Source organism: Centruroides sculpturatus, unplaced genomic scaffold (genome assembly GCF_000671375.1).
Source record: "Centruroides sculpturatus isolate CEXI.00-Female unplaced genomic scaffold, Cexi_2.0 scaffold268, whole genome shotgun sequence".
Classification (NCBI taxonomy): domain Eukaryota; kingdom Metazoa; phylum Arthropoda; class Arachnida; order Scorpiones; family Buthidae; genus Centruroides; species Centruroides sculpturatus.
In genome coordinates, this window is record NW_019384499.1 from 645,654 (window position 1) to 670,078 (window position 24,425).

The 24,425-nt window shown below is 26.8% G+C and overlaps 1 protein-coding gene across 1 annotated transcript in view; it reads right to left on the reverse strand.

Moving 5' to 3' along the window:
* Positions 1 to 24,425, reverse strand: part of LOC111622014 — a 57,954-nt gene that overhangs the window by 22,732 nt on the left and 10,797 nt on the right. The window contains exons 2-7 of the mRNA XM_023364315.1: positions 23,917 to 24,048; positions 11,738 to 11,839; positions 10,481 to 10,546; positions 6,728 to 9,826; positions 1,176 to 1,277; positions 262 to 327 (exon numbers count right to left, since the gene is read on the reverse strand). Coding sequence (XP_023220083.1) covers positions 262 to 327; positions 1,176 to 1,277; positions 6,728 to 9,826; positions 10,481 to 10,546; positions 11,738 to 11,839; positions 23,917 to 24,048 — 3,567 coding nt within the window. The remainder of the gene's footprint in view (positions 1 to 261; positions 328 to 1,175; positions 1,278 to 6,727; positions 9,827 to 10,480; positions 10,547 to 11,737; positions 11,840 to 23,916; positions 24,049 to 24,425) is intronic.

A 24,425-nucleotide genomic window follows, 5' to 3' on the forward strand; every position in this document is an offset into this window, starting at 1 on the left:
AACTTTAAAAAACAGAAATTTTATCAGATGAATAGAAATATTTCATCTAGAAATATAATGTTTTCTTATAAAATCGAATCAAATTCTTAAAATTATATAATCAATGCAAAATCATTATTCATTTATAACAGTTAAAACAGGATCATTCATCAATTATAATGCCTGTACAGTACTTAAAATTTTAAATAAAATTTCTGCCAACACTGAAACAAATTCTGTTGTATTCATACATTAATATCAAATATTATTTATCATTTTTACCTTGTTTGTTATCCTGTTTCTCTGAATATTTCTCATTGACGTAGACAAATTTATCATTTCTTCTCTCTGAGAAAATAAGTATTAAAAATAGATTATTTTTATATTGAATAACTAATAAGAATAAGTTTCTTAAACAAAACATTTTCATTTCCATCTTATTTATTAATTTTTTATTAATTAAATAATTAAATCATAAAATTTACGCTTAATAAAAATTCTTATTGAAAATAATGTTTCTAATACAAAATTCCAATTATTTTAATTATAATCTTTCCTTAGTCCAGTTACACACACACAATTATTTTAAAACTACAAACATAAAGAGTATTTCTAAAAATAAATTATTTATATTCAAATACTAATTGTTGACTAATTAAGCTACAACAAAAATAAAAATACAGAAACATCAAATATTTGCAGAATTAATCGAAATAAAATATAAATTTGATTCAACACAACTTTCTTAATCACTTAATAAATGTCCTTTTAATCCTTGCAGACGACTTAAATTATTTATTAACTAATGTACATATATTATTATTTTATAATGTACATAGTCTTTGAATAAACAAATAAATATTTAAAAATTAAATTCCTTAGTAATCTGGAATGTAATTTTTAGTTTATCAATTTTAATTTTTTATGAGACAAATTACTTCATAGATTCGAATCACGTTAAACAATTAAAAATTTTGTTTCATTAAGTCTTTTAATACTGCATAATAAATACATTTTTTAAACATTAAAACATTAAAGAAGTATATAATAAGTACAAAAAAGCTTTTTAAAATCTTTCAAGGATATCAAGAAATACATATCTTTATTAACTCTATTATTAATTAATTTCAATATATCTATCATTATTCAAATTACATCATTATTTAACGTGAACACTTGTAAAATTTTTAAAATACCTTCGTCAGATCCATCATTGCAATCTTTAATTCCATCTCGGACCCTTTGAAGAGGTATACATTGATACCCGGTTCTACATCGAAATTCTCCAGAGAAACAAGCTAAAAACAAAAATAAAATCGATTTTAATTCTTTTTTCTTATTTAAATACAGTAATAAGCTCTAATATTCATTCAAAAACAAAACGATTTTTTTTCAGTTTTGCTGGTAAAAATATTTTGTATAGTGCAATCTTAAAAGGGCTATTTAGAATAAATTTCTAAATTATCGAAATGGCCTGAAGTCGTTTCAGATACAAGGTAGAGTATTACACAAAGTCTGAATAATAAATATGTCGAGTGATATTTACCGAGTAGGGCTCGATAGAAGGTCAAAGTAAGGAGGCACTACAAAGGTTCATTACAGCCATCGGCATATCATCCCACATAAAAAGAATTGAGGTCAAATACTCGAAAGTTTTGTGTAGTATTCATTTAATAATATTATTTTTAATAAATAAATTCAGGTATTTAAAATGATCAGTTCATTGTAATTTTAAATGTTTTTCCAAATTCATTCCGCTCGTGTTATTTAATTAAATTAAAAGTATTTTGTTAATAAGGTGAGAATAAATTACTATTTGAATCAAATTTTTATAATAACGATGTTTAGATAATAAGTGTGGAATTTTAATTAATGTATTATAGTTTAAACAATAGAAGATAATTTAAAAGACAACGATAAAGCATTTCCTGTCTTTTTTGTGCATTTTATTCCAATTAGTATAGAAAAACCAGTATCAAAAGCTATATATGAATAATTATTAGATGTTATTATTTCAATCATTTATTTAACTACGTTTACAAAAGAAAATTTAACCTTGAATACTTCCGAATTTCTATAACAATAATATCGTTAGTGAAATCAATAACATCATCATCATCACTACAAAAAATATTTTATAAATTTATATATAAACTTTTATTTTTATTTTTAAACAAGCAATTATTTTAATTATACATTTAAATTTTATTTTATGTAATAGAAACATAAAAATTGTTTAAAATAGTTATTAAACATAATCGTTAATGAATGATTTTAATTTTTTATCTATATTTTTTGTTTTAAAATAAGTAATGAATTCAACCTAAAATCCTTATACACTATATGTATAATGGATTTTAAATTCTTATTATAACAAATATATATTTATGATTTTAAATACGCTTATTTAAGTTATAATATTTATCTAGCTTTATAAACGTTCCAATCGGCTTAAGATGTGTCGTTTTAATAATTCTTATTGAGAACTATTGTACTAAATTTAGAGTTATGACATTATGAATCTTTAAATATTTCTTACGTAAGAAAATCTGTAGTTTTAAATATATATATATATATTTTTTGAATAATTTAACAAAACTTTTGAATATTTAAATCATGTAATTATCAGTTATACAGTAGTAATTACGTATATAAACTGTAAACAAAATATTTACATTTAAGATTTCTTAGATAATTTTTATTTATTTATTTTTCTCAGATACTTTCCTATTTTATGTAAATTTGTCCTCTTATTATGAGGACAAAAATTTATTAAAGGATAACTTAAAGAATACATTAACACTGGTAAAGAAAATACGTAAACAGTAAATAAAGTAAGAGTTACGACGTACAATTGGGATAAATGATATAATCGGATAATGGACCGAAATCAAAAACATTACCATATGACCTCCGTTGATAAATTCCATGGAAGGGTGCCACAAACATATTAATGTAAATATTTTAAGAAGGTTAAAAGTAATTATATGAGAATACCAAAAACATATGGGAGATTAATGACTTGCTTATATATCAAATAATAACTGTTTCAATAAACAGGAAGAAAAGAAAAAAACAGAATGACTAGTAAGAATTTTAATTGGATTTCATAACTAATTTCAATCACCATCAGATAATAGTTTTAGACAGCATAATGATTAAGAAGTTGGTGTGGTTTATCTATGATTGATGGTTTATGTGAACGAACTCCTAATAGGAATCTTCTCAAATATGTAATATTGTGGTTATCTGTCAATGAACTTTATATCCAGCTCTTACTTTTTTACAAAATAGACTTGTCATTGTTTTAGATCTAAAAATCGAAGGTTTTACTGTACAAGTAAAATGACATGTTCGTGTTGACAATGTAATAGGTTGCATAATAATGTGAATTAATAATCATAATCATTTCAAACTCGCATTTATTTAATGATATGTGCTAAATAATTCATTTCAGTAGCTATTGAGATTGGATAATGCTATATTTATTGTTATGTAATGTAAAATCCCAAAAAATAATAGTTTCATAATAAAATAATATTTTTCCAAATCAGCGAGAATCTTTAGAGGGAAAGATTCTATGTGGCATCATCATCGAGATTTCGTTATCTATGTGTAAAACAGGTTCTGTCATTTTCTATCTGTGGGTGTAACATCTTTTATTGATGAGCGTTCGCAAATACATTAAATTTAAATTTCCAATAAGATTTTGTTTTAAAGCTGTCAGAATGAATTTTAAATATATTAAATATAAATAAGATGAAAAACACGAAATAATTTTAGATAAAATCATAGTCCTACACAGTTTCTTCACATGTACACTACACGATTAGATTACATCAAAGATACATGTATAGAATTTAAAAAAAAAAAAACATTTATGAATTGCAAAAACTAAACTGTAAGAACCAAAATATCTAAAACTTAGATTTAATACATAACGATTAACGAATTTAAACATTTAGTTTTTCTTTAAAAATTTTCCATTCATAAATTCATGGTCGACAATTGTCATGAATTAAATAATGACCTTGCAAAAATAAAGGCCGTGGTACAGTACATTTTAAGATCACTTCTTTAACCTTGTGTACTTGACTATCCGATATAAATTATCACTAAAACTAAATTCATTGAAATTCTTCTAAATCTGTGATGAAATCTGCGAAGAAACTTCTGTTATGGACAGTTGCCAACATCCAGAATCAAAGAAAACTACTTGACATTCTGTAAAGATGATTCAATAAATTCTAAAACTCTACATGCGACTCGTCTTCTTACTGATAATTTTAATATCTGCATGAAACTTCATAAATAAATAACGTTGAAATATTTATTTTTGAGATTAGTGCGAGTTAAAAAAAATTATTTAAAAAAAATTTAGTCTCGGAACGAGATCGTAATTTATATATGTCATCAAGAGACATACAAAAGTGTAAATCTACAAAACTGTCGTTTACTAATAAGAGATGTACGGCGACTAATAAAAGAAGTGACCTTCATTTAACGTAACTAGCAGTGATTTTAAATGCCATTCCGAAATCACCTTGACCTGGTTTTCTGGTCACCCAGGTTCAGACGGACAGTCACGTGATTTCTACGACGTCACTAACAAAAAATTTAGATCGTTTCGCTATATATTTTGTTTTTTTTTTTTTTTATCTCTCGATCGATTGAAGCGTGCATTCTCTAATTGCTGCCGTTCTTTTTAAACTATTGTAACGTACTGTATATCTAAGCTTTTAATACTTCCGGCATTCTTAAAATTCTGTATCTAAAAAGAACGAATTGAAATTTTATCTTTAATATAACTTTTACTGAATAACGAATGATTATATCCAAAAATGGAAAATTAATAAGAATTATAACAAAAATAAAGATTTCTCACTCCAACAAGTAGAAGCAGATACATCATACAATTCTTCATAAACATAGAAATCCCCCTACATAGAAAAGATGTTGGTGAAGTGGGTCAAGGAAATCAAGAAATTTTTAACTCGTCAGCTGAGAAATAACTTCACCAATTGGATAAAATGTAATGAATGACGTATAAATTTTGGAACTCATCGTGAGAAATCTAAATCCATCTATAGAAGTGAATTGTCATTTAACACGTAAAAACGGTTTAAGAAATTATTTGAATATTTCTTTAATTAACCATTTTTATATTTTTAAATATGTCTTAACTCAACGTTATTTTTGCTCGTGGCAGTAACAGTTCTATTCAACAATTCAGTGAAAGTAACGGCTTACATCACCGTGCTAAAGGTCAGGGATGTTGGTTAAGAAAGCATCAAGTACTGTACATCCGCGTTATCCAATTTTATATCTTACTTCATAACCGTGTACATCTTTAAATCAATTATCGATATTCTTGCATAACATCACTGATAGCATTCTCACGGATACCTAAATGAGGTCAAATGTATTTTCGATAAGTATCAATTACCTCGTTTCTCTACACTCAAAATTTTTAAGGTCATTTCAAACCGCCTTTCAATGAAGAATGCGTTAAACTAGATCTCAAGAAGATAAAACTTTATAAATATATTGTTGTCCATTGCCTAAAGATGCTCTTTCGTTACGTAATTTAACAAATTCATTTATAGTCTTAAAAGAAAGAACAATTGATCTAACGAATTAATTTTTACCAATCTCTTAAAATATTTTCAAAAAGTCTAACTATAATTCGAACCTTAGTTTTTGGAGCATATTAATAAGATCAATAGGTTCACCCCTTTAAACGATTTTAAATTAAGACGAGTACTTTCCCTAAAAAAAACATTTTAACACTTCCTGCAAACTCAAAGTTACCGCATTTAATCGTGACTCTATCTTAAAATAGATATATTTTTTAGATTAAATACTATGACCTACAAAATATTTTTGAATTTACATAGAGATTACAGAAAAAGAGTATTGGATACGATGTAAATCACGCACTATATAACATTCGATGTGTCTACGTAAATGAAATAAAATAGCTTCAATAGTGCTTACTGTCAATTTGATCATTTTAAGTTTGAAAATTATGTTTTAAATATTTATTTTTCTATTATATAGTTTTAAAGGGAAGATATTTATATAGTAAACTTATATATACATATTTATGTTATTCAACAATTACTAATATTAACTCCAAAAATACATAAAAGTACATTGAACTTGGCTCAAGGCAACAAGATAATCATTTAGAAACCTGACTTCGAGAGATGTTTCTTAACCATCCATACAAATCTGATACAACCCCACGGATGAGGGAACATGTTATCAATCGAAACAAACTGCATAAACCATTATTCTTGGTTTGTTTGACAGAACTGCCTACTGTTGATTGTTTCCATATAACTGGTTATCGATATGACACCAAAAATAGCAATAGCTAATTTTTCTTAACTGGAATAATGTATATAGAGTATTTCCGTGTTAGCTAATAGGGATAGAAATTTATTTTAAAATACTTCTGCATTTTTTTTTCATTATAACATTAGAAAAAACAATGAAATAATTAACGTATACAGATTGCTCAATTTATACAAGCAACGTCAGCAAATTTATATTTTGTTAAATTTCTAACACGAATTTAACAAAATATAAATGATGTAATCCGGAAAACAATTTTGGTTTATACATATGATGTAATTTTATGTAAAATGTTTCGTGACTAAAAGATTTCATTGAATCTTTTATAACTTCCGTCGAATAATAATAAAAAAAATGGCATATTTCAATATTTTAATGTATAATTTACAGAATTCANTTGGTAATATAAATCCTTGCGTAATTAAATCTTGAGATGAAGTAGATTCCACACTGGAAGGAAGAATAAATCCTGCAGTGATTACGTTAGATTTTACTGCGGATGGTGATAAGGTTGATATTTTATTCTGATTCTTCTCTTCTACAGAAGTACTGTTAATACCCGTTAAAACAGGAAGAAAGAATCCCTCTGTAATGATATCGGGAGTATGAGTTGCTTTTCTTGTATTATCAGATATATTGCTTAATTCATCTTGTTTTAAATGTACTGTTATTTCTTTTTCTGTGGTTGTATCGACTTCTGGAGTTAGTTCTTTTGATTCTGTGATTGTATTTTTTTCTGTGGTAATTTCAATCCCTGGTAAAATAAATCCTCCAGTGATAATTTTTGGAGTTGTTGATGTAGTGCTTTCAGTGGAAGCTTCAGTAGTTTCTGTGTCAGTTTCTTGTGAAGTAGTATCAATCTGTGGAGTTGTAACGGCATCTTCTATATTTTCAGTTGTTATCTCTGTGACATCCTCTGTTATATTTACTGTAATATCTTCTTTAGTTGTTGTTTCGTCCGTTATTATCTTTGATTGAGATATCTCTTCTATAATCGAATAAGAAAATGATGGCTTGATAGCACTTACTGTATCAGGTAGAATAAATGCTGATGTGATTATCTCAAGGTACTGAGATTCTTTTATGTCATCTACAGGTGTTTCTAGAATATATTCAGGTTCAACTTTTGATGACTGTATATCTATAGTATCAATATAATTATCAGAAGCAGACCAAATATCGTCATCTCTTACAGATCGGCCTGTAACTGTTTCATCAACTGTAGTTGGTTTTAATGGACTTGTAGTTTTAGATACAGTAAAGAAAATACTAGAAGTACTTTCAACAATATGAGCATAAGTACCACTAATATACGTGCCGATAATTAATGTAGTCCAATGAGTAGTAATTCCATCTAATTCTTCTGTTCCTGTTATGGAAGAAACCAGTCCTGTCGGATATAACGAAGTAGTTGACGTTTCAATTGGTGTTTCTTTAATAGTTTTTTTTTCGTCTACTTCAAATACCATTATAGTCTCATCAAGAATTTTCGAAAGATCTTGAATATCTTCTGAATCCGTATCTTTTATTTTTGATGAAGTTTGCGGTTTTCTTTTTTCTGACAGGAAAACTGTTGAAGCTATTGGTTCATAAGTTTCGGTTATGTAACTAGGTTTTATGTTAGCTTTTCCATATCTTGTCTTCAAATTCGTCCCTACAGTCAAAGTTGACATCGTAGTCAAGTGTTTGATAGATTCTCTAATTGTAGATGTTGACATGGTTTTTTTGGAAACGAATTCTCTGGTGTCTGTACCATACGCTAAAGTTGGTGTAAATTGTGAAGATGAGCTTGACTTCGGGAAAAATTGAGGCGCTTTTGTTGTTTTCGAAGATATTGGAATGTGTGTAGTAGATAGAGGATAAGCACTTCTACCTTGTGCACTCGATGTTGTTGGCATAAAAACGAATTTAGTTCTTGAAATAATCGTGGTGAAATGGACAAATCCGAATAGCGTAACTGTAGATAAACTTGAAACTCTTGATGGTAATAAAGTTGATCTCACTATTCCATTTCTTCGAATGGAGGTTGATGAAACGAAAACGGGTTGAAAAACATACTGTTCATTTTCCTTTAATAGAGAATGAGGTTTTATTGTTCTAGTCGGTCTGTTATCTTTATGAACGTATGAAGGTTTTATTTCTTGCGAAAATTTTGCTTGATGTTTACTAGTAGTTATTGTTTTCGTTTCCGTAACAGTCGTTGTTTTATGTGCACCTTGAGGTAATATAAATTGATCTGTAATTACAGTAGCACCTCCTTGCTCATTTATTTTCCGTGCAGTAGGTTCAAAATGATACATCCTTCCTCTTCTATTATTTTTTACATTCGTATCCGCAGTTAATGTATTTTCAGGCAAAAATTCACCGTTTATAACTCGATATGTTTTTAATGTCTGGTAGCTATCAGGACGAACATTAAGATCACTAAACCTTGGTGTAGCTGTATTGTGATCTATGGTAATTGTCATTGTGCTAATGTATCCTAATCCTAATGCAGGTGTAGCACCTTGTACAGAAAACTTTTCAGATCCTTCGATTAAAACACCATCTAAAGATTCTCCATGAACTTTGGCTTTTCCGTACATTAATGATCGTCGACTCGTAGATCGGTCCAAACCACGTCTTGTATTACCCAATGGTATAAATACATCGATATCATCAGAAATATCCAAAACAATATCTTTGCTTGAATCTCTTTTATTTTTTATATCGTATGTATAACTTGCATATTTGTAAGGCTGAGAATTTGTAGCTTCGATCGTAGTAGGTAATCGTCGATTTCCAAAGAAAAACATATAAGTGGTTGGCTTAACAAATCCCTCTGTATATGTACCAGTAAAAACAGTGTATGTGGTTTCTCCCGATTTACCCTGGTGAACAAAAGCACCTTCCGTTCCCGTAACGGTAATAACAGATTTATCATGATTTGGATGTAACGTTGCGAGTCTTCCATGTGTTTCTCCAATATGTAAAACAGAATTTCTTCTTTGTAGAGGTATATAAGATCCCGTGACTTCAACAATAGGTTGACCTGTATACAGAGAAGCAGGCGTAGCACGTATCTGTACATTTTTGAGGTTACCATCGGTTTCGATATAAGAACCATAAACAGTTGCGACAGAATTATCCGAATTATTACTCTTTTCTAACTCGACGTATCGAGATTGAGACGAAACTAAATCATTTAAAGCTGTCTGGTAAATTCCACCCGATGTAAGAGAATTGTAACGCTTTGTACCACTTGAAACTTGCGGTAAACTACTCGTTCCTATTATAGTATTTCGAGAAGATGCCGGATAGATAAGTGTAGAATGACTCAATGCAATTTCGGCGTAATTTCCATCTATGTAGGAGCGATGTAATTCTGTTGTATACAGAGTCGTTGTTCCATCAGATATCGAACTAGAAGTTCTGATATGAAGTAAACCAGTTGGTCGGCCATCGTTGTACAAATTAGTTTCCAAATATTGGTTCTCTTCTCTTGGATCTGAAACATCGAGAAGAGTAGGACTCTAAAGAATCTATTGATACTTGAAGAAATTCCATTATTAATATAATAAAAATTGTGTTTAATTAATGTGTTTTGTTAATGTAAAGTTAGTTACATTTCATTTTTCTTTAAAGCCGCACAAGAGGTCTTATACAGCAGTTAAATGCTCTAACTGGAAAGCCACAAGCAGTCGTTACGTTAGGATTTTTTTTTTTTTTCGTTTTTGCATTTTATAAAATATTATTAGTTAATTTTGAATGAATAATGAAGCGAATAAAGAATTAAGCAAAAGCGTTAAAAAATTTAACAAAATAGAAATTTAAAAGAATTTTATAGTTTGATGTGTTTATGTAAAAATTGATTATAAATTTTCAATAAACAAAACAACAGAACTTTAAAAAACAGAAATTTTATCAGATGAATAGAAATATTTCATCTAGAAATATAATGTTTTCTTATAAAATCGAATCAAATTCTTAAAATTATATAATCAATGCAAAATCATTATTCATTTATAACAGTTAAAACAGGATCATTCATCAATTATAATGCCTGTACAGTACTTAAAATTTTAAATAAAATTTCTGCCAACACTGAAACAAATTCTGTTGTATTCATACATTAATATCAAATATTATTTATCATTTTTACCTTGTTTGTTATCCTGTTTCTCTGAATATTTCTCATTGACGTAGACAAATTTATCATTTCTTCTCTCTGAGAAAATAAGTATTAAAAATAGATTATTTTTATATTGAATAACTAATAAGAATAAGTTTCTTAAACAAAACATTTTCATTTCCATCTTATTTATTAATTTTTTATTAATTAAATNAATTAAATTAAAAGTATTTTGTTAATAAGGTGAGAATAAATTACTATTTGAATCAAATTTTTATAATAACGATGTTTAGATAATAAGTGTGGAATTTTAATTAATGTATTATAGTTTAAACAATAGAAGATAATTTAAAAGACAACGATAAAGCATTTCCTGTCTTTTTTGTGCATTTTATTCCAATTAGTATAGAAAAACCAGTATCAAAAGCTATATATGAATAATTATTAGATGTTATTATTTCAATCATTTATTTAACTACGTTTACAAAAGAAAATTTAACCTTGAATACTTCCGAATTTCTATAACAATAATATCGTTAGTGAAATCAATAACATCATCATCATCACTACAAAAAATATTTTATAAATTTATATATAAACTTTTATTTTTATTTTTAAACAAGCAATTATTTTAATTATAATCTTTCCTTAGTCCAGTTACACACACACAATTATTTTAAAACTACAAACATAAAGAGTATTTCTAAAAATAAATTATTTATATTCAAATACTAATTGTTGACTAATTAAGCTACAACAAAAATAAAAATACAGAAACATCAAATATTTGCAGAATTAATCGAAATAAAATATAAATTTGATTCAACACAACTTTCTTAATCACTTAATAAATGTCCTTTTAATCCTTGCAGACGACTTAAATTATTTATTAACTAATGTACATATATTATTATTTTATAATGTACATAGTCTTTGAATAAACAAATAAATATTTAAAAATTAAATTCCTTAGTAATCTGGAATGTAATTTTTAGTTTATCAATTTTAATTTTTTATGAGACAAATTACTTCATAGATTCGAATCACGTTAAACAATTAAAAATTTTGTTTCATTAAGTCTTTTAATACTGCATAATAAATACATTTTTTAAACATTAAAACATTAAAGAAGTATATAATAAGTACAAAAAAGCTTTTTAAAATCTTTCAAGGATATCAAGAAATACATATCTTTATTAACTCTATTATTAATTAATTTCAATATATCTATCATTATTCAAATTACATCATTATTTAACGTGAACACTTGTAAAATTTTTAAAATACCTTCGTCAGATCCATCATTGCAATCTTTAATTCCATCTCGGACCCTTTGAAGAGGTATACATTGATACCCGGTTCTACATCGAAATTCTCCAGAGAAACAAGCTAAAAACAAAAATAAAATCGATTTTAATTCTTTTTTCTTATTTAAATACAGTAATAAGCTCTAATATTCATTCAAAAACAAAACGATTTTTTTTCAGTTTTGCTGGTAAAAATATTTTGTATAGTGCAATCTTAAAAGGGCTATTTAGAATAAATTTCTAAATTATCGAAATGGCCTGAAGTCGTTTCAGATACAAGGTAGAGTATTAGACAAAGTCTGAATAATAAATATGTCGAGTGATATTTACCGAGTAGGGCTCGATAGAAGGTCAAAGTAAGGAGGCACTACAAAGGTTCATTACAGCCATCGGCATATCATCCCACATAAAAAGAATTGAGGTCAAATACTCGAAAGTTTTGTGTAGTATTCATTTAATAATATTATTTTTAATAAATAAATTCAGGTATTTAAAATGATCAGTTCATTGTAATTTTAAATGTTTTTCCAAATTCATTCCGCTCGTGTTATTTAATTAAATTAAAAGTATTTTGTTAATAAGGTGAGAATAAATTACTATTTGAATCAAATTTTTATAATAACGATGTTTAGATAATAAGTGTGGAATTTTAATTAATGTATTATAGTTTAAACAATAGAAGATAATTTAAAAGACAACGATAAAGCATTTCCTGTCTTTTTTGTGCATTTTATTCCAATTAGTATAGAAAAACCAGTATCAAAAGCTATATATGAATAATTATTAGATGTTATTATTTCAATCATTTATTTAACTACGTTTACAAAAGAAAATTTAACCTTGAATACTTCCGAATTTCTATAACAATAATATCGTTAGTGAAATCAATAACATCATCATCATCACTACAAAAAATATTTTATAAATTTATATATAAACTTTTATTTTTATTTTTAAACAAGCAATTATTTTAATTATACATTTAAATTTTATTTTATGTAATAGAAACATAAAAATTGTTTAAAATAGTTATTAAACATAATCGTTAATGAATGATTTTAATTTTTTATCTATATTTTTTGTTTTAAAATAAGTAATGAATTCAACCTAAAATCCTTATACACTATATGTATAATGGATTTTAAATTCTTATTATAACAAATATATATTTATGATTTTAAATACGCTTATTTAAGTTATAATATTTATCTAGCTTTATAAACGTTCCAATCGGCTTAAGATGTGTCGTTTTAATAATTCTTATTGAGAACTATTGTACTAAATTTAGAGTTATGACATTATGAATCTTTAAATATTTCTTACGTAAGAAAATCTGTAGTTTTAAATATATATATATATATTTTTTGAATAATTTAACAAAACTTTTGAATATTTAAATCATGTAATTATCAGTTATACAGTAGTAATTACGTATATAAACTGTAAACAAAATATTTACATTTAAGATTTCTTAGATAATTTTTATTTATTTATTTTTCTCAGATACTTTCCTATTTTATGTAAATTTGTCCTCTTATTATGAGGACAAAAATTTATTAAAGGATAACTTAAAGAATACATTAACACTGGTAAAGAAAATACGTAAACAGTAAATAAAGTAAGAGTTACGACGTACAATTGGGATAAATGATATAATCGGATAATGGACCGAAATCAAAAACATTACCATATGACCTCCGTTGATAAATTCCATGGAAGGGTGCCACAAACATATTAATGTAAATATTTTAAGAAGGTTAAAAGTAATTATATGAGAATACCAAAAACATATGGGAGATTAATGACTTGCTTATATATCAAATAATAACTGTTTCAATAAACAGGAAGAAAAGAAAAAAACAGAATGACTAGTAAGAATTTTAATTGGATTTCATAACTAATTTCAATCACCATCAGATAATAGTTTTAGACAGCATAATGATTAAGAAGTTGGTGTGGTTTATCTATGATTGATGGTTTATGTGAACGAACTCCTAATAGGAATCTTCTCAAATATGTAATATTGTGGTTATCTGTCAATGAACTTTATATCCAGCTCTTACTTTTTTACAAAATAGACTTGTCATTGTTTTAGATCTAAAAATCGAAGGTTTTACTGTACAAGTAAAATGACATGTTCGTGTTGACAATGTAATAGGTTGCATAATAATGTGAATTAATAATCATAATCATTTCAAACTCGCATTTATTTAATGATATGTGCTAAATAATTCATTTCAGTAGCTATTGAGATTGGATAATGCTATATTTATTGTTATGTAATGTAAAATCCCAAAAAATAATAGTTTCATAATAAAATAATATTTTTCCAAATCAGCGAGAATCTTTAGAGGGAAAGATTCTATGTGGCATCATCATCGAGATTTCGTTATCTATGTGTAAAACAGGTTCTGTCATTTTCTATCTGTGGGTGTAACATCTTTTATTGATGAGCGTTCGCAAATACATTAAATTTAAATTTCCAATAAGATTTTGTTTTAAAGCTGTCAGAATGAATTTTAAATATATTAAATATAAATAAGATGAAAAACACGAAATAATTTTAGATAAAATCATAGTCCTACACAGTTTCTTCACATGTACACTACACGATTAGATTACATCAAAGATACATGTATAGAATTTAAAAAAAAAAAAACATTTATGAATTGCAAAAACTAAACTGTAAGAACCAAAATATCTAAAACTTAGATTTAATACATAACGATTAACGAATTTAAACATTTAGTTTTTCTTTAAAAATTTTCCATTCATAAATTCATGGTCGACAATTGTCATGAATTAAATAATGACCTTGCAAAAATAAAGGCCGTGGTACAGTACATTTTAAGATCACTTCTTTAACCTTGTGTACTTGACTATCCGATATAAATTATCACTAAAACTAAATTCATTGAAATTCTTCTAAATCTGTGATGAAATCTGCGAAGAAACTTCTGTTATGGACAGTTGCCAACATCCAGAATCAAAGAAAACTACTTGACATTCTGTAAAGATGATTCAATAAATTCTAAAACTCTACATGCGACTCGTCTTCTTACTGATAATTTTAATATCTGCATGAAACTTCATAAATAAATAACGTTGAAATATTTATTTTTGAGATTAGTGCGAGTTAAAAAAAATTATTTAAAAAAAATTTAGTCTCGGAACGAGATCGTAATTTATATATGTCATCAAGAGACATACAAAAGTGTAAATCTACAAAACTGTCGTTTACTAATAAGAGATGTACGGCGACTAATAAAAGAAGTGACCTTCATTTAACGTAACTAGCAGTGATTTTAAATGCCATTCCGAAATCACCTTGACCTGGTTTTCTGGTCACCCAGGTTCAGACGGACAGTCACGTGATTTCTACGACGTCACTAACAAAAAATTTAGATCGTTTCGCTATATATTTTGTTTTTTTTTTTTATCTCTCGATCGATTGAAGCGTGCATTCTCTAATTGCTGCCGTTCTTTTTAAACTATTGTAACGTACTGTATATCTAAGCTTTTAATACTTCCGGCATTCTTAAAATTCTGTATCTAAAAAGAACGAATTGAAATTTTATCTTTAATATAACTTTTACTGAATAACGAATGATTATATCCAAAAATGGAAAATTAATAAGAATTATAACAAAAATAAAGATTTCTCACTCCAACAAGTAGAAGCAGATACATCATACAATTCTTCATAAACATAGAAATCCCCCTACATAGAAAAGATGTTGGTGAAGTGGGTCAAGGAAATCAAGAAATTTTTAACTCGTCAGCTGAGAAATAACTTCACCAATTGGATAAAATGTAATGAATGACGTATAAATTTTGGAACTCATCGTGAGAAATCTAAATCCATCTATAGAAGTGAATTGTCATTTAACACGTAAAAACGGTTTAAGAAATTATTTGAATATTTCTTTAATTAACCATTTTTATATTTTTAAATATGTCTTAACTCAACTTTATTTTTGCTCGTGGCAGTAACAGTTCTATTCAACAATTCAGTGAAAGTAACGGCTTACATCACCGTGCTAAAGGTCAGGGATGTTGGTTAAGAAAGCATCAAGTACTGTACATCCGCGTTATCCAATTTTATATCTTACTTCATAACCGTGTACATCTTTAAATCAATTATCGATATTCTTGCATAACATCACTGATAGCATTCTCACGGATACCTAAATGAGGTCAAATGTATTTTCGATAAGTATCAATTACCTCGTTTCTCTACACTCAAAATTTTTAAGGTCATTTCAAACCGCCTTTCAATGAAGAATGCGTTAAACTAGATCTCAAGAAGATAAAACTTTATAAATATATTGTTGTCCATTGCCTAAAGATGCTCTTTCGTTACGTAATTTAACAAATTCATTTATAGTCTTAAAAGAAAGAACAATTGATCTAACGAATTAATTTTTACCAATCTCTTAAAATATTTTCAAAAAGTCTAACTATAATTCGAACCTTAGTTTTTGGAGCATATTAATAAGATCAATAGGTTCATCCCTTTAAACGATTTTAAATTAAGACGAGTACTTTCCCTAAAAAAAACATTTTAACACTTCCTGCAAACTCAAAGTTACCGCATTTAATCGTGACTCTATCTTAAAATAGATATATTTTTTAGATTAAATACTATGACCTACAAAATATTTTTGAATTTACATAGAGATTACAGAAAAAGAGTATTGGATACGATGTAAATCACGCACTATATAACATTCGATGTGTCTACGTAAATGAAATAAAATAGCTTCAATAGTGCTTACTGTCAATTTGATCATTTTAAGTTTGAAAATTATGTTTTAAATATTTATTTTTCTATTATATAGTTTTAAAGGGAAGATATTTATATAGTAAACTTATATATACATATTTATGTTATTCAACAATTACTAATATTAACTCCAAAAATACATAAAAGTACATTGAACTTGGCTCAAGGCAACAAGATAATCATTTAGAAACCTGACTTCGAGAGATGTTTCTTAACCATCCATACAAATCTGATACAACCCCACGGATGAGGGAACATGTTATCAATCGAAACAAACTGCATAAACCATTATTCTTGGTTTGTTTGACAGAACTGCCTACTGTTGATTGTTTCCATATAACTGGTTATCGATATGACACCAAAAATAGCAATAGCTAATTTTTCTTAACTGGAATAATGTATATAGAGTATTTCCGTGTTAGCTAATAGGGATAGAAATTTATTTTAAAATACTTCTGCATTTTTTTTTCATTATAACATTAGAAAAAACAATGAAATAATTAACGTATACAGATTGCTCAATTTATACAAGCAACGTCAGCAAATTTATATTTTGTTAAATTTCTAACACGAATTTAACAAAATATAAATGATGTAATCCGGAAAACAATTTTGGTTTATACATATGATGTAATTTTATGTAAAATGTTTCGTGACTAAAAGATTTCATTGAATCTTTTATAACTTCCGTCGAATAATAATAAAAAAAATGGCATATTTCAATATTTTAATGTATAATTTACAGAATTCATACTGTAAGTCTTTAGATCTTCAATTTTTAACAATTAATGGAAAATTTGATTTATAGTTTTTTAAAATATTTATTCGAAAGAAATACTTTTCACTATATTTAAGTAATTTATAATAATATAAAATTAATGTAATAATAATAAAATATTTAATTTTTATTTAAATTTCCATATTTCTATTTAGGGGAAATCGGGGCAACTTCGGCATGCGGGGCAAGTTTGTCAAGCGCTTTTTTTAAAAAACAAATTAAAAGGAGACTTTGGTTATAGGTTAGGCAGTTGAGTTTTATTGGTGGCTTGTTGAGTGTAGTGTTTTTATTGTTCTCCAACAAGCGTAGTTGAATTATCAAGCAAATTTTCATTTTCGTTCAATTCCATATAATATTTTTTTTCCATTTATATTGAATTGGCAGGTTTTGTTATAATTCCATGATAACGAAAGTTACTTTTCCTGTTAGAAGGATGTAACTTCAACTTATTCACGTGGCCAGATCGTGGCTTGGCATTCTGTTCTCAGGGTTGTACTTAATGTTTCGAAATCATGACTAGCGGGGTAAGATCGGCAACATAAAGCCACATTAGAAGCAAAGGATAAAAATCAAACAGATGATAAATGAAAACATGTTTGCATTTGTTATTCATGTATATATGTCTTTGAACTTGCATTTCGTTGTAATAATATTAAATGGGTGTTGGATTTGTATTTCTTTGTTTTAATAGTGAATTCCAACTTATACATTGTTAATAACATAATTTTATATACGTGCCTATCTTGCCCCATTACTGTTGCCCCTATACCAGGGGCAACTTTAATAAAAATAATTAAAATAATTACAACTTTACAAAAAGAGAGAAGTTGCCGATCTTGCCCCTATACCCGGGGCAACTTCGTCAATTTCTCTCTTCTTGTAAAGTTGTAATTATTTTAATTATTTTTATTTCCAAACTGATTTTAACCAGTTCTATAGTAAGGTAACATTCCAATAGACAATATGCATAGCTTTTTTTTCAGTTTACAGCAGTATTTATTACACAAAATTTAAGTAAAGCTTAACATGCCGATCTTGCCCCGATCTCCCCTATCATTCTAATTTTCTTGATAAAATAATTTTTAGTTATATCAAAACAGTGCAAAATATTTTCCCCATCTCTGAAGTGAAACACTATTATAAAAAAAGAAAATCTATAGATTTGTTTATCAAAAAGTTGAATATAATATGCAATAGACATTAAACATTATTTTGTAAGACATTTATAAGAATAGTAAATAAATAAAATAATTTGACCTAACTAGTATTCCATTTCTTAACACTTCTTTTATTTAACTTCTCTTTATCATTTTAAAATATATATTTATGTAATAAATTCTGTATTTTAATTTCGAGACTTCACAAAAATCAATATAGAGTTTATACATAAAAAGATTATTTTACGAATTTTTTAAAATACAAAATTTTCACTTGTTTAATTAGACCGACTGCATTGAACCAGAGTTGGGTGTTGTTCGTTTGCACGTCAATTTTGGGTGGAGAACCTCTATCCGCCTTTCAGCGAGACTTTAGGTAGACAATTGGCTCGCTTGTTAAAGTAGCCAAGAAAAAAGTCAATCCGGATTTTGAATGGGGAATAAGGATCGAATAAATTAAAATTCAGAGAAAGTCATTGCCAACTACGCCCGTTTTTTGCAGCACAGTAAATTATTTGTTAAACCTTAAAGGGTGTTGGATATCAATGACAATTTTCTCACATATGTTATCTTATACATAAAATTTATCTTTCTTTAATTAAAATCGTTAAGCGCATCTATTTGTAGCTTACAGCTTATAACAAAACATTCTACAAGTTAAAATATCATTACTTAATTATCTTTTGACGTGTGCAGTGTTTATCTTATTTGATATAACAGCAATTAGATACTAGCAAGATACGCAGTGTTGTTCGGAAAATTTTGGTATTGTACTCATGACATTGTAGAAAATTCTAAAAAAGGAGAATTTACATTTAAAATTAGTTTTATTATAATGCGAATCGAATACAATGTTTTTAGTTTTCAATAAAGCAATACATCAAACACTATGTCATTCTATTAATAAAAGAAACGATAGCCGATGAACATAAATCGTACTTTTAAAAAAAGCTAAAAATAACATGAGAGTTTCCTTACAAAATGATTTATCTGCTGGCTGTTTCACTCAACAACTGCTCGGAGATGGAAAAGTACCAATCGATCCAAAAGAGGACATATCGTGTGACATTACAAAAGCTAGATATCAGTTTGGAAACTTGGTCTAGCAAATATAATTAAAATATAATAATGGTATAAAATAACCCTCGAAAATCTTAAGGTTACTCATAGTGTGATGTTCAATAGTGTTCTAACACTACAGAATACCCACAATTTCGTTGAAATTGATATATAAGCCATCCTGTTGTAAAAGAACCGATTTTTTTTTTCAGACAAAAAGTAGTCGTTATCTTTCTGAATTAGAGGATGATTTTTGGAAAGTTCGATTGCATTTGCTCTTACAGTCCTCATATACATAAAGAACAGACAGACAAATAGTATGTATGGAATAACAAGCAGCTTATTCCCGAAAGCTTAAGATATAATATTGAAGTAGAAATAAAATGTTACTATTAAATAATTATAATTATTATTCACAAAAATTAACTATTTACTTTTATTCGATATTACGATATAAAATTTCAAATGACTAAATCAATATAATATAAGACTTTAAGAAAAATATAAGAAGACTTTATGTAGGAATTCCACATAAACTCCACCTGTTTGAATTCTGGTCTTTCGAGTTTTATCTATCCATTCTAGCAAAACTAGTCTAGTAAAATCTATGTAAAAAGTAGAGATGCTGTCTGGATAGGACTGTAAAGATTGTAGAATCCTCAAGGTTCACAACCCCATTATAAATAATTCAAATATATATTTTTACTGAATTTTAATAACTTAAAAAAACGCGTCAAGCAATAAATTATCCATCGACGATAAGCTTTAAATATTTAATCTGGATAATTTGAATTGCTCTCATTTAATTATTCTACGGCAGTTTTGCTTGAAGTAAATTTTATTAACCATATTTATAATGGTTATGTTCACCAGGCATAACAGTTGGGTACAGACCAGATATGACACGGTCATTTTCGTCACGACTACGAAAAGATTAATGGGTCAAATTTATGGAGATTATAATTATCGTTTTTACAACCTTTTTCCGTTATTAATATCCCATAATTACGTTAATTATGTTATTGAAAAAAAATATATATATATCTATTAACTAAACCCTAATGAGAAAGAAATTTCCTTTTGAAAAAAAAAATCCCTCCACCTAATAAAACAGTTAGACCGAAAATAACTTCTACAAAAGAATTTACAGCAGAATTAAAGTTGTAAACCATTTCCGGAAGTCAAGCTTAAGCTTTATTTAGTTTCAGCTATTCAATAAATTAATTTTTAACTTTGTGCTAAATTGTTTCCAGACTAAACAGAAATTATTTAAAACAAATACGCCTTACGTAGGAAACAAAGAATTTTCCTAATTTAATTTCTGAAAATATCATTGTGACGTAATTACCTATAGAAAAAAAATTAGTTGAAACAATACGTTAACTGCAAGGTAAACTGTTACACGTTATAACTGGGGTGAAAGGTAACTATTTTTAATATTCGGTATTAGGGCGGATATTTGTTTCTTCCACCTAAAACTGAATACGACAGTGAATAAATATAAAATAACTTGTTTTTCTATACTATCAATAGTGAAATTGTGTTTAAAATAGGATGTTATTTTTAGCATTCAATATAAAAAAAATTATACACTTATACACTACTCTATATATATGTAATATTTAATTACATCACAGTTCACCCTGTTTTACTATTTAAAGAAATGCTTGCACAATTTTTTTTTTAATATTTAGAAGTAAAAAGAAAATACTCTAAAGTGATTTGGATCAAGCAAAACTAAAATTTAATATATATATATATATATATATATAAGGCAAAATGTTTTCAAAATAATGACTTCTTTCGGTTGAATTATTAGGTAGAAAACGGGGCAATTTTAAGAAAATATTGANTTTAATTTAAAAATTGTTATTTATTATGTATTATTTAAGAAGATGGAAACGTAGATGTTAAATTGTATTGTAATTGTAAGATGTAGACTGTGTATTGCGCATATATGTATGTATACATACATACATACATACATACATACATATATACATACATACATATATATATACTGTATATAAATATATTCCTTGTTTTTAATGAAAATTTCGTCAATTTATACGGTCATTGTAAATGTTATGAATAAAAAGTTATTAGAAATGATCACTATTATAGAATATTATATTTAAATTTATTTCAAACAATTTAAAATATATTATATTATAATAACAATAATTAGAAGAATTATTGTTATCTGGAGATTAGACTAATCGTAAAAATCATTCCGTTTTATATGAATTCCATGTTGTACGAGTTACTTAGATTTTACAAATAGGTGTGCCGGGCTGTGAACGGCTCACGTATTTGTAAAATCTAAGTAACTCGTACAACATGGAATTCATATAAAACGGAATGATTTTTACGATTAGTCTAATCTCCAGATAACAATAATTCTTCTAATTATTGTTATTATAATATAATATATTTTAAGTTGTTTGAAATAAATTTAAATACTGTATAATATTCTATAATAGTGATCATTTCTAATAACTTTTTATTCATAACATTTACAATGACCGTATAAATTGACGAAATTTTCATTCAAAACAAGGAATATATTTATATACAGTATATATGTATGTATGTATGTATATATACATACATATATGCGCAATATATAGTCTACATCTTACAATTACGATACAATTTAACATCTACGTTTCCATCTTCTTAAATAATACATAATAAATAACGATTTTTAAATTAAATTTGTACACTCAATTTATCAGCAAGAACACTGCATTTCTGCAGGGGTGTTGGTTGCATTATAACGGTACGAAGTTTGTTTACTTCCTATACCCACGTATAATAATTACCTTAATTGTATTCGTAAGACCATTAAGTTAATTGTATCGTATTTCCACAAAGAACAAAAATGAAAATTCATAATTTTAGCTGACTCGAATATTAAAATATTTCGAATTCCTCGAATTTCAGATATTGTCTATTCCACTTTAATTTGAAGAGAATGATGTTCCTCTGTTCGGGTCGTTATATATATATATATATATATAAGGCAAAATGTTTTCAAAATAATGACTTCTTTCGGTTGAATTATTAGGTAGAAAACGGGGCAATTTTAAGAAAATATTGAAAATTTCGCAGCATTCAAAAGAAAAAGTATAAGAAACGAATTCATGCGCATGACTGACCTCAATTCTGAATGAGAAAGGGTGAGAGAACCAGTCAAACCTCCCGTACGATGAGCTACGAATGCTAATATGTTTCGTCATATCGGAAGAGGAAAATCGCTCCTATTGGAACTTGGCATTATTGTTATTATCATAAAATTGAACTCATTTGCAATAGTACATTTCTATTAAATCGCTCTTTCCCATCTTTTTATAGTTCCGAAACGCTCTAAAAAAATTATAATGTAATTCCAATTTCTTTTTATGTGTAATGCACTCGTTAATAATTTTAAATTATTATTTACGGAACACAATCATTATGATAAATGCCGTTGATAATCGAAAATGAAGATAGGAATATTAAATAAAAATATTCTTTATTGATTCTAATCTAAATTCACGCTATTTATTTAAAGAAATAAATTAATATATAAATATATATTAATTTATATATTTATTATTTATATAATTTACATATATAAATATATATTTATATATGCAATTTATAATCTATTGATCCGTTTATGGATTTTTAAACATTATTGTTATTATTAGTTTTCTAAATATAATATGTGAAAGCACAATGGCGATGTTATCATGCATTATTAAACAGTACGATTGCTAATATTCAAATTATAAGACGTGTTATAACTTCATGGGGTCCAGGCGAATTTGAATTATAGAGCCTCATGCACAGTTTTGACTTCAGACATTTTCTTGGAGGGAAATATTTTCTTATAAAAGATTGGGGCCCCCACCAACAGGAGGCCCCAATTGACGTTTTTGCCCTACGATAACACCCCACTGGACGTGTGTGCAATCGTATTTTTGTTTCAATAATATCGTACTATACAGTTTAACCTGATCTAATAGTCATAACATACCTTATATTTAATTATTTTTTAATTGGACAACGATAAATGCATTAACTACATGCTATTTTAAGATTCTAAAAAGCGAAAATTGTTTAGTTTTTTTCTCTGCTATTTAATTAGGAACTACTTATAGATATGTTTTAAAAGTATATTTAATTATGGTGATATTTTTAATGTAAGGTATGTTTCATAACAGATATTTATTTTAAAACCTCTGATTCATATCGTAATAATTGTCCAAATGTCTTGTTTTTTGCTTGTAGCTAAAACAAATTACTGGATTTGACACAAATATTATGTTGAATGTATAAAATTCATAAAAACTTACTAGATTCTAAATAAATTAATTATTAATTTAACTTACTTTCGTCGGAAGCATCTGGACAATCTGGATGACCATCTTTCAGCCTGGATAATGGAACACAAATTGTCTGATTGCCAGTACATGTAAATTCTTTTCCTGAGTTACATAGTTTTGTAGAATGCGTATGAATGACTATAAAAAGAAATAATAAATATATTAAGTCTTGTTTCAAAATACAATAATCAATTCTCGACTATGAATAACTAATTAAATTTTTAAAGGTTATCCTCGTTTCAAGGATTTCCTATACGATTTTTTCCTATCGGATTGAATTAGGACAGATGTAAGTGCTTCGCGTTATGTTTGAATCTATTATTAAGGAAATAATAAAAGATTATAGCGAAGACATTCAATCATCTATTTCTTAGCCATTAAACGATATGACAAATTTTAAATCTTTTTCTTTATCAGGAAAAAAAATGTTAAAGATTTTATCTAGAAAATTATTTTTTTTTTTAAAAACTATAAATTTAAAATGAATTATACAAAAATTTAATTTAAATTGATTA